At 48.8% G+C, this 13,177-nt stretch overlaps 1 protein-coding gene across 9 annotated transcripts in view; it reads left to right on the top strand.

Moving 5' to 3' along the window:
• The window catches only part of CAPN15 (calpain 15), a 56,240-nt gene that overhangs the window by 3,542 nt on the left and 39,521 nt on the right, over positions 1-13,177 (top strand). For 2 of the 9 annotated variants that reach the window (XM_030001505.2, XM_030001501.2), the window contains exons 1-2: positions 5,297-5,426; positions 7,444-7,763. The exons of 2 other annotated variants lie outside the window; for them this stretch is intronic. In XM_030001505.2, coding sequence (XP_029857365.1) covers positions 7,588-7,763 — 176 coding nt within the window. In that variant the 5' untranslated portion in view covers positions 5,297-5,426; positions 7,444-7,587. Of the gene's footprint in view, positions 1-1,452; positions 1,599-4,079; positions 4,279-5,246; positions 5,427-7,443; positions 7,764-13,177 lie in introns of those variants that run through there. 5 more of the 9 variants (XM_030001495.2, XM_030001496.2, XM_030001497.2 and 2 more) reach the window with 4 other exon arrangements.

Genomic DNA, 13,177 nt, shown 5'->3' on the forward strand with positions numbered 1-13,177 from the left:
ATTGCTTCTTTTTGGGAGGTTGGTTTTGGTGGGCCCATTTATTTCTGTGTTGTGCTTTTGAGTGTTTTAAGTGCAGGTGGAGTTCTGAGCTGCCCAGTTTGTGAATGTTAGCAAGTACAGAAGAGCACTTTTTGCGCTACTGTCACTTCTGTCTTCTTTTTTTAATGTTTGTCCTTGCTACTTGTGCCATCTTGCCCCTTCAGGAGGGAGAGATGTTGTCAGAAACAGTTGAATCAAGGTGAACCTGATAAAGCAATGTATTGAAGAGCCAGGCACTGGCTCTTCACTCGTGGCTCTTATTCATGTTTATCTCTAGCTGTGAATGTGCAATAACAACAGTTCTGTTCTGCACAGGCTGGCACAGCCTCAGACAGGAAGATCTGCTGTTTACCAATCAACACTCTGCTATAAGTGAGAAAGGAGAAAAAAATGTTTTATTGCTGCTGGGTAACCCAGAGTGTAGTTAAACCTTCCTGAAAAAAAGAGGAAACTAAGAGCACATGTGTTACTCAAGATGCATTTTTCCTGGCAAGAGTCCCGTGTCTGTGTTCTTCCTGCAAAGCATCCCTGCTTATGCTACTTCCCATTAAATCTATAGCATATTGGTAGCAGGCAAGTAAAAGCTTCCTGTTTGTATAATGCAACTGGTCTCAGCAGGCAGTCTGTCGAGGTGATTTTTCAGCCTGGCATCTTTTGTAGCTAGGGCAGTCTGTGGGCTGAGTAGGATGACAGAACTCTGCTACAAGGATTATAAATACAGGGAGGAAAAGATCTTGAAATTAGATCCGCTGGCAAAGCTTCCCAAGATTGGATGCTGTGGCTTGTCTTGTTTTGTTTCTTCCCCTTGTCTTTCTTTTTGTGGCATTACCGCGATGTTGCTAATGAGACGAACCATGCCAGCCCACACACGCTTTGTTAACACTGCACTGAAAAGTCAGCCACAATTGGCTAGTAAACTGGAGGAGACAAGCAGCTCGTTTCACTTCATTGAAGCAGTGTTAATTGACTTAATAGAGCATTAGGGTTTCAGAGATTTGGTTGTGGTTTTTGGTGGTGTTTTTTTTTTTTAAGTGTGTGCGCATTCAGACCCTTCTTTTGCAGTGCCTTTGTTGCCATTTTCATGCTTATTCAGAAAAGGACCTTCCTGCTCTTCAGTTGTCAATGGAGATGGGTTTTGAAGTTAACCCTTATTTTGAAGAAACCTTCCTGTCCACTGCGTCTCCCTCTTTCTCCCTGTAGCTTGTAATTAAGATGTTGATCGCCCTTTCAAATCTGTATAATCCCCTCTCTCAAAGTGACCGTGATAGATTTCCAGTAGCTCACTGGATAATCTATCACTGGTTAGATGTGCAAGGGAGAAGAAGAAACTTTTTTCAGACTTTGACGCTAGTTGCTTTGTGGCTAAGCTGGCTCTGGAATAAATCTACTTTTCGTATCAATCTTTCGCTTCAGGCTTTGAACACTACTTCCTCTGCCTGCATACTTACGAAGAGTCAGTGCTGGGCATTAAATGCAGCTCAGCCCAACTCAGCTGCTGTGCATGAGTTTCTTCTGTGTTAAAGTTGGGCCAGAACCAGTTTCAAGGCAGCCGAAAGAAGGTAAAGATCCTCTAGCTTGCCTTTGCATGTTAATGTCCGTGGCCAGAAAGATGTGCTGCTGTTCTGGACTTTGCTAAAGTGTAGCATGAAGCGTGAGGTCCTGTTCTGTGCTGCTCTAGGACTCCAGGTTAAATTATCTTGTTACCTCATTAAAAGCCCATCTGGAAATCTGTTTCCAGGCAGCTAATTTCATCTAATGATATCTCTGCAAGTAGTGCACCAATCTTGTTTCTCGCTGTGATTTGGAAAATAGCTCATTGGCAGCTTCCAGTCCCCTAGATTTCCTCTAAGGCCAGAAGACCTGACTTGCCTCTCTTCTCTCAGCCCTGCTGCCCCATAACAAACACTTGGGTGGGTAAGTTTTACCCTTCTCTCCATTTTCCCTGTCCTCCCATCTGTGCTGCTGGCGCACTGCCTGTCATCCTAGTGCCTTGCGAACCTGAAGACTTCTTGGCCCTGGGAGGTAAGGCTGTGCTTTCTGAGTCAGAGGACTATGCCCCGAGTCACACGGGAAGCTCTGTGGTAGAGCATGAGGGTTGAAAAAGCCTGCCACGTCCCAGCTGGGTGTGCCAACCACTGGCCCGTCCTTCTTGTTATACCTATGCCTCAGTCTGTCCTTGGAGGTACCTTCCCACCCCTCCCTGCCAGACGCTTTGCAAGGAACTGGAGCTTGCTGACACCTTAATTTCCTGCCAAGACTGCAGCTCTCTGGCTGCCTTGTAGTGCTGGCTTGGCAGGTGAGGGCAGGAAGAAAGAGCGGCAAAACTTTGTTTCTTGTCACCAAGACACCAGCTTTGTGCAAGACATCTGCTCAAAATGGAGCATTCCAGTTTGCTTGACTGCTTTGCAACAGAGATCCAGCAGGTGATCATGCGAGCTCTTGCTTGCACTTGAGCTGTAGAGCTCTCATTGGGTCGGTGTTTAGCATCTTGAATTTCAGTCTGTACTGCATCTGTCTGAGGTGGATGTCTTGTTGCTTGTCTGTTCTTTCCCCCCTGCCTTGTGGAAGAAGAGAGACTGTTCACCCTTCCTCCCCTGGGGTTATTTCTTTTATCAGGGTCATCTCAGCCTGGTGAATACAAGTCACGCTCTGCTTGGTGCCGGTACCTGGCTTTGCACGTCCTCAGGTTCTGCCACCCTGCCTTGTGGAGCTGGGAGCCTGGCTGTGTATCACTTTGCTGTGCACACAAACGCTTGAGCTTCTTTTCCTTGTTTGGTTGGCATGACACACCATCAGGTCTCCACTCTGCATCCTTCTTTAGTTATCCCATGCCTGACCACTTCTGGGCTTTATAACCTTCTTATGCCGACATTGTGACTTTATAACCTTCTTACTCTGACATGTCTCATTCTGTGTACCTTACCTGTTCCTGCACACTGTTTGCTGATTACCTTGGACCCTGTGGGCATGCACCTCCTTCGGTGGTACGTGGGGAGATCTCCTGCTGTGCATGGTGGCAAGACTGGTAGAGGGCCAAGGGTTGGCCATGTCTTCATGGTGTATGAAGTGGCCTCCTCCAGCTTGATGCCCTAAGTCAGCCACAGCTCCTCCAGCTGCACTCATCTGCCCCTGAACTAGTTTGTGTTTAAGGATGTGTGAGTCACATCCTGCAGTCCCCAGAGAGGAGGTTGCTCCTGCCAGGGCTGTGTGTGGGGACTGGACATTCAAAGCTCTTCAGGAACCCTTATTTCTTCCTGCAAGCAGCAGGTTGCATGTGAGTGAGAGTAGAGAGCTCCTCCTTTACTGCTGAGGGGGTAGCAGGTCCCAACCCATTTTAGCCAGCCCCCAGGCAGCAGAGTTCACACAGCACAGGGAGGAGAAGGGCTGGTACTTGCAGCTTGAGCCCTAGAAGAAAGCCTCCTGCTATGTGGCTTCCTCTGGGCACAGCTTTGAGGGATGTTTTTCCCCCAGGTACGTGGTGTGCCTTCTCCTGGGCCAGCTGCTGGCCCAGCACCTCAGACAAGAGCTGTCTGGTGTGCGGGTTGGCTGTGTTTTCATTGCTGGATCTTCCCTGCAGCACGGGGGTAGCTCAGAGGTGACTTTATTTGTAGGTTGGGGGAGTGGAGGAATTAATGAAGTGACAAAGTCTTGTCCCTGAGCCTGGGAGGCTGGGAACCAAGAGAGGCTGGAAAACTCAGGGAGGAGCTGAGGTGGCTTGTGCTGCATGGATGAATAAATTAATAAGAAAAGGAGTGTGTGGGGTATCCCATCACAAGGAGCGGGCTTCTGCACATGGGACCAACTGGGGTGAGTCTGCCTCACTGGTTTACTCAGTGGGCTGGAGCAGCTCTAGGGACCTCTGTCTCTTCTTCCTGCTGCATGCCAAAGAGAAGAGCTTGGGGCTGATCCTAGGAGGATCCTAGGAAAAGTTGATCCTGAAACTTCCTAGATATGTTGAAACACGTGGGCTACTTCCCTTTTTTCTTTTTTTTGCTCTCTTCAGAGCCAAAACCTACTTTGAAGCCAGAGGGAAGGAAAGGGGGTTGGGCAGACCCAGATCCCCACCCTTCCTGCCTGCTTTGCTTTGGGTGGTGTGACAGAAGAGCTGGGGCCCAAAGGGTCAGCGCTGCTGAGTGCTGTTGAGGAATAGGGTTTATCTGGAAGCCTCCAGGCAACTGCTCTGCTGTCCCGGCAGCAGGAGGAACCTCCATGGGAAAGCTTTGCTGTCCTGCACTTGCTGTAAGTGCCTGCTGCTCAGGGTGGTGGTGGGGCAATTTGAGGAAGGGTCTGCATCACGTACAAAAGATCAGGGTAAGTGGGTGCGAGCTTGGGCTTGGGGAAGGAAAGATCAAATCTGGTTTTATTTTGGAAGCAATATTTCCGGAGCAGTTAAAAAACATCAGCTGAAACCTGGTAATTATTGCAGCTGCACGGGGCAAAAATGCAAAACCCAAACTCAGCATCTTGCTAAGGTGCTTAACTGTTAATTTCCATGAGTGAGATCCACCCTTCTCAAGACACTTCAATGTGTTCACATTGTTGCTTCCTCTCCTGATTAGATAGGTGGAAGCAGTGCTTTATTAATTAGAAGGAAAATCCTGCTCCCTCCTGCCAAGGCAGAGGAACTCTTGGCAGTTTGCTCCCCTTCCATGGCTGAAGCTCCCCTGCTCAGCATGGGCGATGTGCCTGCAGTGCATCTCCTGGGACATCTCCTTGCCCAGTGGGAGAAGTTCCTCAAAAATAAGGCTGAGTGCTTCCAGAGAGGTTTTCTTCTTTGTAGGCTTCTTTAATTGACCCCTTCCCTTGCTAGAGTGTAGTTTTCATGCTCACCTTTACTTCTTGCAGGTTCTTCATTTGTTTAGTGTTGGCCAAAGGCATTTTCTGGCTCAGCATGGCGAGCACGTACATGCTTTGCATTGAGCTGTAATGCTGCCACTCCTCCTGTTTCCGAACAGGTTCGCCCTCTCCCCTCCTCGGGCCAATGTTCCCCCCTAAATATTGTTCACTGGCTGCTCTCACCTGGCATGAGGGGTGACCCTGAAGAAAAGGATTTACTGCTTTGTCTGGAGAAATCCGATTTCATGCAGCACTTGCAGGCAAGCAGCCCACTTAGACCAGACAGTCTTGGAGATCACTACGACTTAGCTAGGTTATCCTACACCTATTTATAGATGCCTTCCTCTCCCCAGCTCCACCCACTGTGGAGTTTTACCGCACCGCTTTAAAGCAGGACTCCCAGCCTCTTCTCTCCCTGCAGAGCGTTTGCTTTGAGCTGCCTGCTTAGACTCCCTGGTGCAGACCTGGCAGAGGAGGACGGGCCAAGACACAAGCAACACGTTGGGAGCCAGCAGTAATGCGGGCAGCAGGCATGTCTCTCGCCTGTTGTGGTGAGCTAAAACTGGCGTTTCCGTGTGTAGGAGAAGGAAGCAAAGGGTTCTGCTTTTCCAGCTTGAGAGTCAGCTGAGAAAGTGGTCTTGAACCAGCCTGTGGAATTGCTTTATTTGGCAGTTTAGGTCTGCTTGAGGGAGTAAAAAGGCTATTAACTGACTGAGCATCCTGCCCTCTGTTTTGCTCAGCCTGTGGTGAACTGAATGGGGCTGTGTTTCTACCCATCTTGCCTTTATTTATTTACTTTTATCATGGTAGAACCGAAGTCTTGAGGTAAGAGACAGAGTTTGTTCTTCTAGCAGGTCTCTTAGTTGCATCCCCTGTGCCTTTGCTGCTGCTGTGCAGCATGGCTGCTGGAGCACGTCCAGCGCTTGGGATGGGGCAGCTGTCGAGGGCTGCAGCAGAAAAGGCAGAGATGCTGCAGGTGTGGGACTACTGATGTCTCCAGTTAGACTTGAGCTGATGATACTTGGAAATGCTCTTCCCCTCACATCACATGGCTTTCATTTAGCCAGAAAATCAGATTTGTTACAAATTAACTGCTTGAATAGCAGGAAATGAGAGGGGAAGCACCAGGGATCCACTTTGGCTGGATCTGCAAAAATCAGTGAAAACTTGCTGTTGGGCAGGTAGCGGGAAGCAAAGCGTGGAGATGTGTTGGCTGATGCACAGCAGTTAGGCACATCAATTAAAACAAGCAAATTGAGGTATGGAAAATTGTGTTCTTGGGCCTTTTTTTCAGTCTTATTTTGTTAGTCCAGGCTTTGCAGGTTACAGAGAAGAGACCATGACAGAGCAGTTAACATTCTCCAGCTAATCGCCTAATACAGGCACATTCCAGTATTAAGCTCATAGCAAAACTGCACCTGCTCCTTGAGGTGCCACATTCGAGAGTCTGTAATCTATCAAGCCCTTTCTTGATCCCTTAGATCAATCCTGGGATTGAAAAACTGTATTTCAGCCTTTTTATGGCACAAAGTAGTTTCTTTGCAAAGGTCTTTCTGTAGTTCATTCATCTCTATAAATCCTGGTGGGTAATTGAATAAGCTCAGCTGTGCTAATTTTTTCTTCTTCCTCATTTCTTCTTTTTTGGTCTGTTAAATGTTCCCTTGATCCGTTCCTCCTGACGTGCATCCAGATTGCCGTGCCTTTTTCCTTTAAGGAGAGACGTGTATGTTTAAAATTCTTTGAATACTAGAGGACACGAAACATTTCTGTAGTTTAACTGTGAGGATGCTCAAAGAATAAGTTCTAAAAAGTAGGAAAGAGAGAGGGAGAAAAGGAAGAACAGTCAAAGCCCCAAACCTGCTTCTGTGGGTGGGGGTATGCTCGGTATCAGCTAAAAATTGGCTTGAGCTGAACGTATTTCATTGCGCTGTGTGAAATAGTCACAGAAAACGTACTTGTGCAGATACCCAGTCTGTCTGTTTTCAGCCATACTGTGGTGTTAGTGGGGAACAGGAAAAGAGGGATATTTTATTTTACATACAAGAAAAATAAAATTTCCTCACTGCATACAAGCCATCAAGTCATACTCCTTGTAGCTGGGGTAACTAAAAAGCTGTTGTGCCAGTCAGAGCCCAGAGCTTTCAGAATAACCTTTTTGTGCGTGTGATTCCCAAGGGCTGCTGGTTTGGGCTCTAAGTGAGGCTTGCTTGTCCCCTTTTCTGCTGCTTTACCATTGTAGCAAGGGCTTTCTGCTGGGCTCTGGTGTGCTTTCCTCCGCTAGTCCGGCTGCTTCCCTGTCCCTGGGAACTCCTGACACTTAACTAGGGAGAGCCTCTTCTAGAGCCCTCATAATCCCCATCTCCAGGCAGCAAAAGCTGGATTCAGTGAAATGGCCTTTCCCATCCCAGTGAGCGCTGGGATGGGGATGCTGGTCAGAGCATGCATTAATAGGCTTCTAAAACTGGGAGGGTTGTTGCTTAAATCATACCTTATCTTTCTCTCTTTTTCTTTCCTTTTTTTTCCCCTCTTTTTTTTTTTTTTTTTTTTTTTTTTCCAACTCTTGATCAGAACCGACCTTCCTTTCTCCAGTGTGTTGGGAACTTTACAGCAGCCCATGCCGCAGCGCCTCGCCTATTCCACCCGAACTGCCCGTGCCACTGGCTTGGACCTAACCTAGGATAAATCTCAGCGTGGCCTGGGTAGGGGGGAACCATGGGGAGCTCTGCCTCATCGCTGGCCGCAGAGACGGAGTCGGACCATGGCTTCACTAGCGCACCCTACCCGGGGCACCCAGCCGTGAGCTGGTATAGGAGTAGTCACAGTGGCCCTGTTTGGGAAAGTGCCCTTATAACGCGGCAGCATCAGCATTTACACCAGCGGGTGCGAAGGTAAGGAGGAGGGGAAGGAGCCTGCTTACCTGCTTACCTCTCAGCTTGAATCCGGGGCAGTGCACCTGGGAGATAAGTTGCTTTGCATCCTATTGGGTGTCAGGTCCTTTCATTCAGAGGCTCAGTTCAATTCCTCGTGAAAGCTAGAGCCAAATTCTCACCAATTTGAGTGACGCCAAGCCATCTCCTTTTTACAGGGCTGCTGATGTCTCCTGCAGAATAGACTGCAGGACTCATCCCAGCTCTTCCTCACTCACCTAAATTGTGAAGGTGGCTGCCTGGGAATGGGATCTCTGTTCCTTTAACAAGTTTGCCAAGTTCTTGTGGCTCCTCTTCTTTCTGACCTCCCAACTACACTGTAGGTATCACAGATGGAGGACTGCGACTCCAGGTTGGGTGGAGATAAGTAGCAAAAGGTTCTGAACTCAAAAGAGCAGGAGAAGCTGTTTTTGTGCAAAAGCAGTGAAATGCTTTTGAATACCAGATCCAGGGGAATGAAACACTCCAAAACAGAATTACTCCGAAAAAGAGCTCAGTGTTTCCAACCCTCAATTTCTATCCCTCATCGATGAAATCAGCACTTCAAATGTGTCTCTGAGTCATTGCCTCTGCCCCTTCCCTGTCAGCCACTTGCAGTGAGGAATTTTTCTTCATGTTGGAGGGCTGGTGTCCTGCATTCAGTCTCTGACAGGTTGAGAGGTATGTCAAAAGCATCTAAAATTCCTCTGCCCGGGGGCTTGGCTACAGAGGCTGCCACTTTTTGTGCTAATAATATTTGAGCCTTTGCCTAATGCCTGCTTTGTGTAGAGTCCAGCCTGGTTGGGTGTTTGTACTTGCTTGAGTCTGTTTGGAGCTGCTAGTCTTTTAGGAATAGCTGCTTGCTTCTGAGTGTCCCCGAGCTGTTGTGGCTTTTCACTGGAGGCGTTTGCTGTGATGGTCATGTAGTATCTGTCATGTAGTCCTTGTTTTCTTGCCTTTCTGCTGCTGCAAGTCCCGGAATGTGCTTCACGGTGTCTGGTGCACGACTCCGGGAGACTCTGAGGCAAGCAACGTCACGCTTTGCTCCTTTGTAGCCCTGTCTTGGGTTTCCTTGTTGAGCTGGTAACAGTGTGAAACCAATTAGCTGTTGTCTTGGCTCTCAATCATGGACTTGAGTTCCTAGCAATGCCCAAGAGGCCTTTAAAAAGGCTATTTTGTGCAGTTCCCAACATCTATTGCTGTGTGTACCGACCTTTGTGGCTGGTCCACAGTTCTGGTCGGTGATCTGTGCTGTGTAGGTTTGTCCCCTCTAGTTTAGAGGGATCCTGCAAACAGAGCTGGGTCCTTCCTGCAGGATTATTCCTTCTGGACTGCTGGTTTTTGCTCTGTTGCCTTGAAGAGTTGGGGAATGTGTCGACAGCTCATGGATGAATATGCCTGTATGCCCGTGCGCAGCCAGCACTGAGATTTAGGAGCTTCCAGTGCAAAGCTGGCACCGGGTACTGAAAAGGTTGTGTCTCTGCAGCCTCATGTATGCCAGCTGAGAATGCTCATGATTCAAAGTCTGTAGCTTGGAGGAGCTTGAGAAACTAAGTGAAGTCTTGACATGTGGAAATAAATTTCCTGAACAACCAGCCTTCATGGTGGAGCGGATGTTGGGGCAAGAACAGGAACTGCCGGTCTTGGTGCAGATAAAGCCGGTGTCCTGTTAGGACAGGAGTGGTTTTTCTGATAATTATGTATTTCCCCTGCTAAAGGGAGAAGAGAACTCATCCCGGCTAAGTGCCGCATGGTTCCTGGAGACAGGAAAATGACTGGCCGTGATTCACTAAGCAGTGAATTGCGTGGGAAGAGCTCGCTTTAGGCAGTGATTATGGAAGTGGGTTCAAAAGACCTGCTGAGATCAGCCAGGCTGTCAGGCATCAAAGTACCCGCGGTTCCCATGGCGAGACGGGTGAAACAACAGGGTGAAGAAGCAGCAGATGATTGGTTTCCAGAGAGGAACAGATAAATACATTCCTTTAAAAAATTAAGTAAGTCAATAGAACAAGTCAGGGTAGGTAGCCTTGCCTCTGAATGTCCTCGTCCCTGGAGTCCTGTAGCACAGGAAGGAAGTGGAGTACTGGGGAGTCAATTTGAGGCTGGACAGGAGTTCTGGGATAGACTTTGCTTTTCCTGCTGGTTTCCAGTCCCTGCCTGTGGCTGCCTTCAGAGCTGATAATGCTTTGGCTGCTCTAGAGCAGTACAGAGCCAAGCCTGCTCTGGTCTGTCGTGGGGATGAATGCGGGCCTGCCTTGGCAGGAAAACAGGGATGCAAGTACTTCACAGGTGACTTTGGTTTGTACTTGGTGGGGGAATTGGGGGAGGCTTCCCTCATGGTGGGGTGGGAATAAGGGAATAGATCAGTGCTGTTTGGCTTTCGAGATTTTAGAAGCTGGGAGGAGGCTGCATTGTCTGGGTGAGGCTGGTGGTCTGGAGTTCCCTGTCTGCTAAAGACAGGTGGACAGGAGGGAGAAGAAAAAGTGCCTTAACAGTAGAAGCAGTAGACTTATGACATCCAGATTTGAGTCCTTGGTCTCTTCTGCACCAGGCTGCACAGGCTCTTTCTGTGTGTCAACATCCCGCCTTTTAAACAGGAGCATGTCCCTCCCTTCCCCAGTGTGTCAGGAGGACATAGCTACTTAAAGACTGGAGATACCAAGCATTATATGCATGTTAGTTAGAGGGATCTTATTGCTAAAATCTCTGCTTAGGGCAAAGATGTTGTTTTTAAATACATCCCTGGTAGCTGTGTGTAGCCAGACAAATTCTGGCTTAGTTACATGTCTCCTTGGCCTCCTCCTTGCTCATACGCTTATGTACCTTGGCCTAGGCTGTTGTTGGATGAGAGCGTTCAGCTGAGCCTGCAGACCCATCATGGCTGAGCTTCCTGACATGGCAAACCCTTCATGAAACTGAGAGCAGCAAGGTGCAGTGCCACAAGTCTGGGTGCTGGCAGCAGGACATAGCTCCGTTGCTGCAGCTGCTGCAACTGAATGGTTTGGGAACCATGGGCTCGTGGTGGCTTCTCCTGCTGCTGCTGGAAGTGGCGGTGGGACCTTTCCAGTGTGCACCCTTCCACAACTGTAAGGTGTTAGGAGGGAATTAGGGCACTGAACTGTCTCCCAGATGAGATTTAAGGGAGTGTTTCTGTTCATCTAGTCATTATTCCCCAGAATTTGTAAAGAGGGACGACAGGGTCCTGTTGAGAACTGAGGACTGCTTGAGTTTGCTTTGCTCAGGAGAGGCTTTTTGGGGAAAGTGTTGCAAGATCTGTGCAGCTGAATCTAAGCGTCTCTGCCCACCACTCAGTTTGGCCAAAGCTCTCCGAGCTCCTTCCTTTTCCAGAGAATATGCATTTTATGGAGTTTCCCACAGCATTCTGCAAAGGCTTTGTGTTCTTCTATAAAAGCCTCTTCAGAATGAAATACCTCTGGGCCTCAATGACTGTGAAGGGAGAGCAGACTCCTTTATTTTGTTTTTAAATGCTAAAAATATATAAATCCATCTGCTTTTAGAGGGAGGCGAGGAGACCTGCTTTTGTTGTTGGCAGCTGGTGGGAGGGCACTTGCTGTACCACCCCCCCGGCTCCCCAGAAGCACCACTTACTTCTGGAGAGAAACCCAGAGTGAGACATCCATGATTTGTGAACCCCGTGGCTTAAATGCTTGAAAAGCAGCAAGTCAAAACTGCTGGGTAGCATCACACGGTTCTGCCTCGGGGCCTTTGACCATCTTGAGGCTGGTGGAGATGTTAATAATGGGACACTGGCATACCGATGAGTGGCAGGGAGCCGTATGGAGGGGGAATGTTGTTGTGTGCAGCTCCTTTCCACCCTCCTGTGTTGTGGCACTTCACCTCCGAGTGCAGCATAAGCAGAATTGGTGTCTGGAGGATGTTTCTTGTTGGGGAAACAAAGGCCCAGAGGAGAATTGAGATGTCTGGGAAGAAAAGCTACTGACAAAGCATCACGTGACTCTGCAGGGTTTCCCTGCTTCTGTTTTCTGTCATCGGACCTCAGGTCAGGCATCAGCCTCAGGAGGTCTGACAGCCTCAGCGAGCCAGCATCTGTGCTCTTTGGAGTATAGTTACCCTGACAGAGCTGGGGTTGGGGCAGGCACAGTTCCTTGTTTTTTATCAGCAACCTGCTTGGATTTGGGTGTGCTCAGAGAGTTGATTTTGCATCTTGCAAGAATCACAGACTGGTTGAGGTTAGAAGGGATGTCTGGGGTCCAGCTGGTCCAACTCCCCCTCCAAAGCCTCCATGCAAAGAACAGAGACATGTGGCTGTGGAAAAGCTGGGGATAACCAAAACCTGCTCTGACTCTATATCCATGGAGGAGGGATGAGGCAGGAAAAAGAGACCACTCTTCCAAACCACAAGGGTACTAACATCAGCTCTGATATTCAGGACATGCCTGTTCATCACACCAGAGTGGAGCTTGTGTTCCCCAGGTGCTGCAGTGAGGCGGATACGTGATGTGCAGGTTGTGCTCCCTTTGGAAGTTGTTGTGGCATCGAAGTTCAGCTGGGATTTGGTAGAGTAATGATGCTGCAGGTTGTCGTGGATACCTGCTTGATGGGAACATTGGGCTTGTAACTGTTTGCTTGCCAGTTCTCACCAAGCACGTGGCAGCTGGAATAATGTCTTGCTCAAGAAAGTGTGCAGTGCCAAGGAGTTGGCAGCATGGTATGCTGTTTCTTCCGCCTGAGGCTTCCAGTCCTGCCCATCCGCTTTCCATGCTGGCTGCTCCAGCAGTCCGCTCACTCACAAAGCCTCTTAGTTGTTTAAATTGAGGCTATTTATAGCTCTGGAGCCATGAAGAACTTCGAGGATGGCGCAGAGTAGCAGTGACCAAAGTTCTCAACAGGTACCCAGGCAAACTCTCCCTTTGCTCCCCATCTGCCCCCAACCTTCCCCATCTCCATCTCCATTTCCCACAAGTGCAGGTAAGAGAGCTATCCTGCTCACTTACCCTCTCCAAAGAGAGGACAAAAGCAAGGGCAGAGAGTCAATTGGAGCACGTGTCCTCATCTTACGCAGCAGGGTTGGCTAGAATCTGAACAGAAATGCCTGAACCCCTTGCCTGGAGTGTTGCTGTCACAGCATGGAGAGCACAGCAGACCTGTGCCTTTGATACTGCCAACCTTAAGAAGGGAAAGCAGCACCTTTACCTGGTTTTGGGGCACTCCTGACTGCAGTAGCTGAGCACTCTTGCTCCAGGAAAGTAGGTTCAGGTCCTTCTCGAAGTGCAGGCATTGGGTAGTTTTGCTTTGGTGCTCTCAAGATGCTGCACTGCATGAAGGAGGTTAGCATCCAGCTTTGGCTGTGCATAGATCTGTGGGCCCATTCTCTTCATTTGTTTCGGGAAGAGATCCTGGAGATGCAATTTTGC

The sequence above is a fragment of the Aquila chrysaetos genome, chromosome 25 (assembly GCF_900496995.4).
Source record: "Aquila chrysaetos chrysaetos chromosome 25, bAquChr1.4, whole genome shotgun sequence".
NCBI classification, from domain to species: Eukaryota; Metazoa; Chordata; class Aves; order Accipitriformes; family Accipitridae; genus Aquila; species Aquila chrysaetos.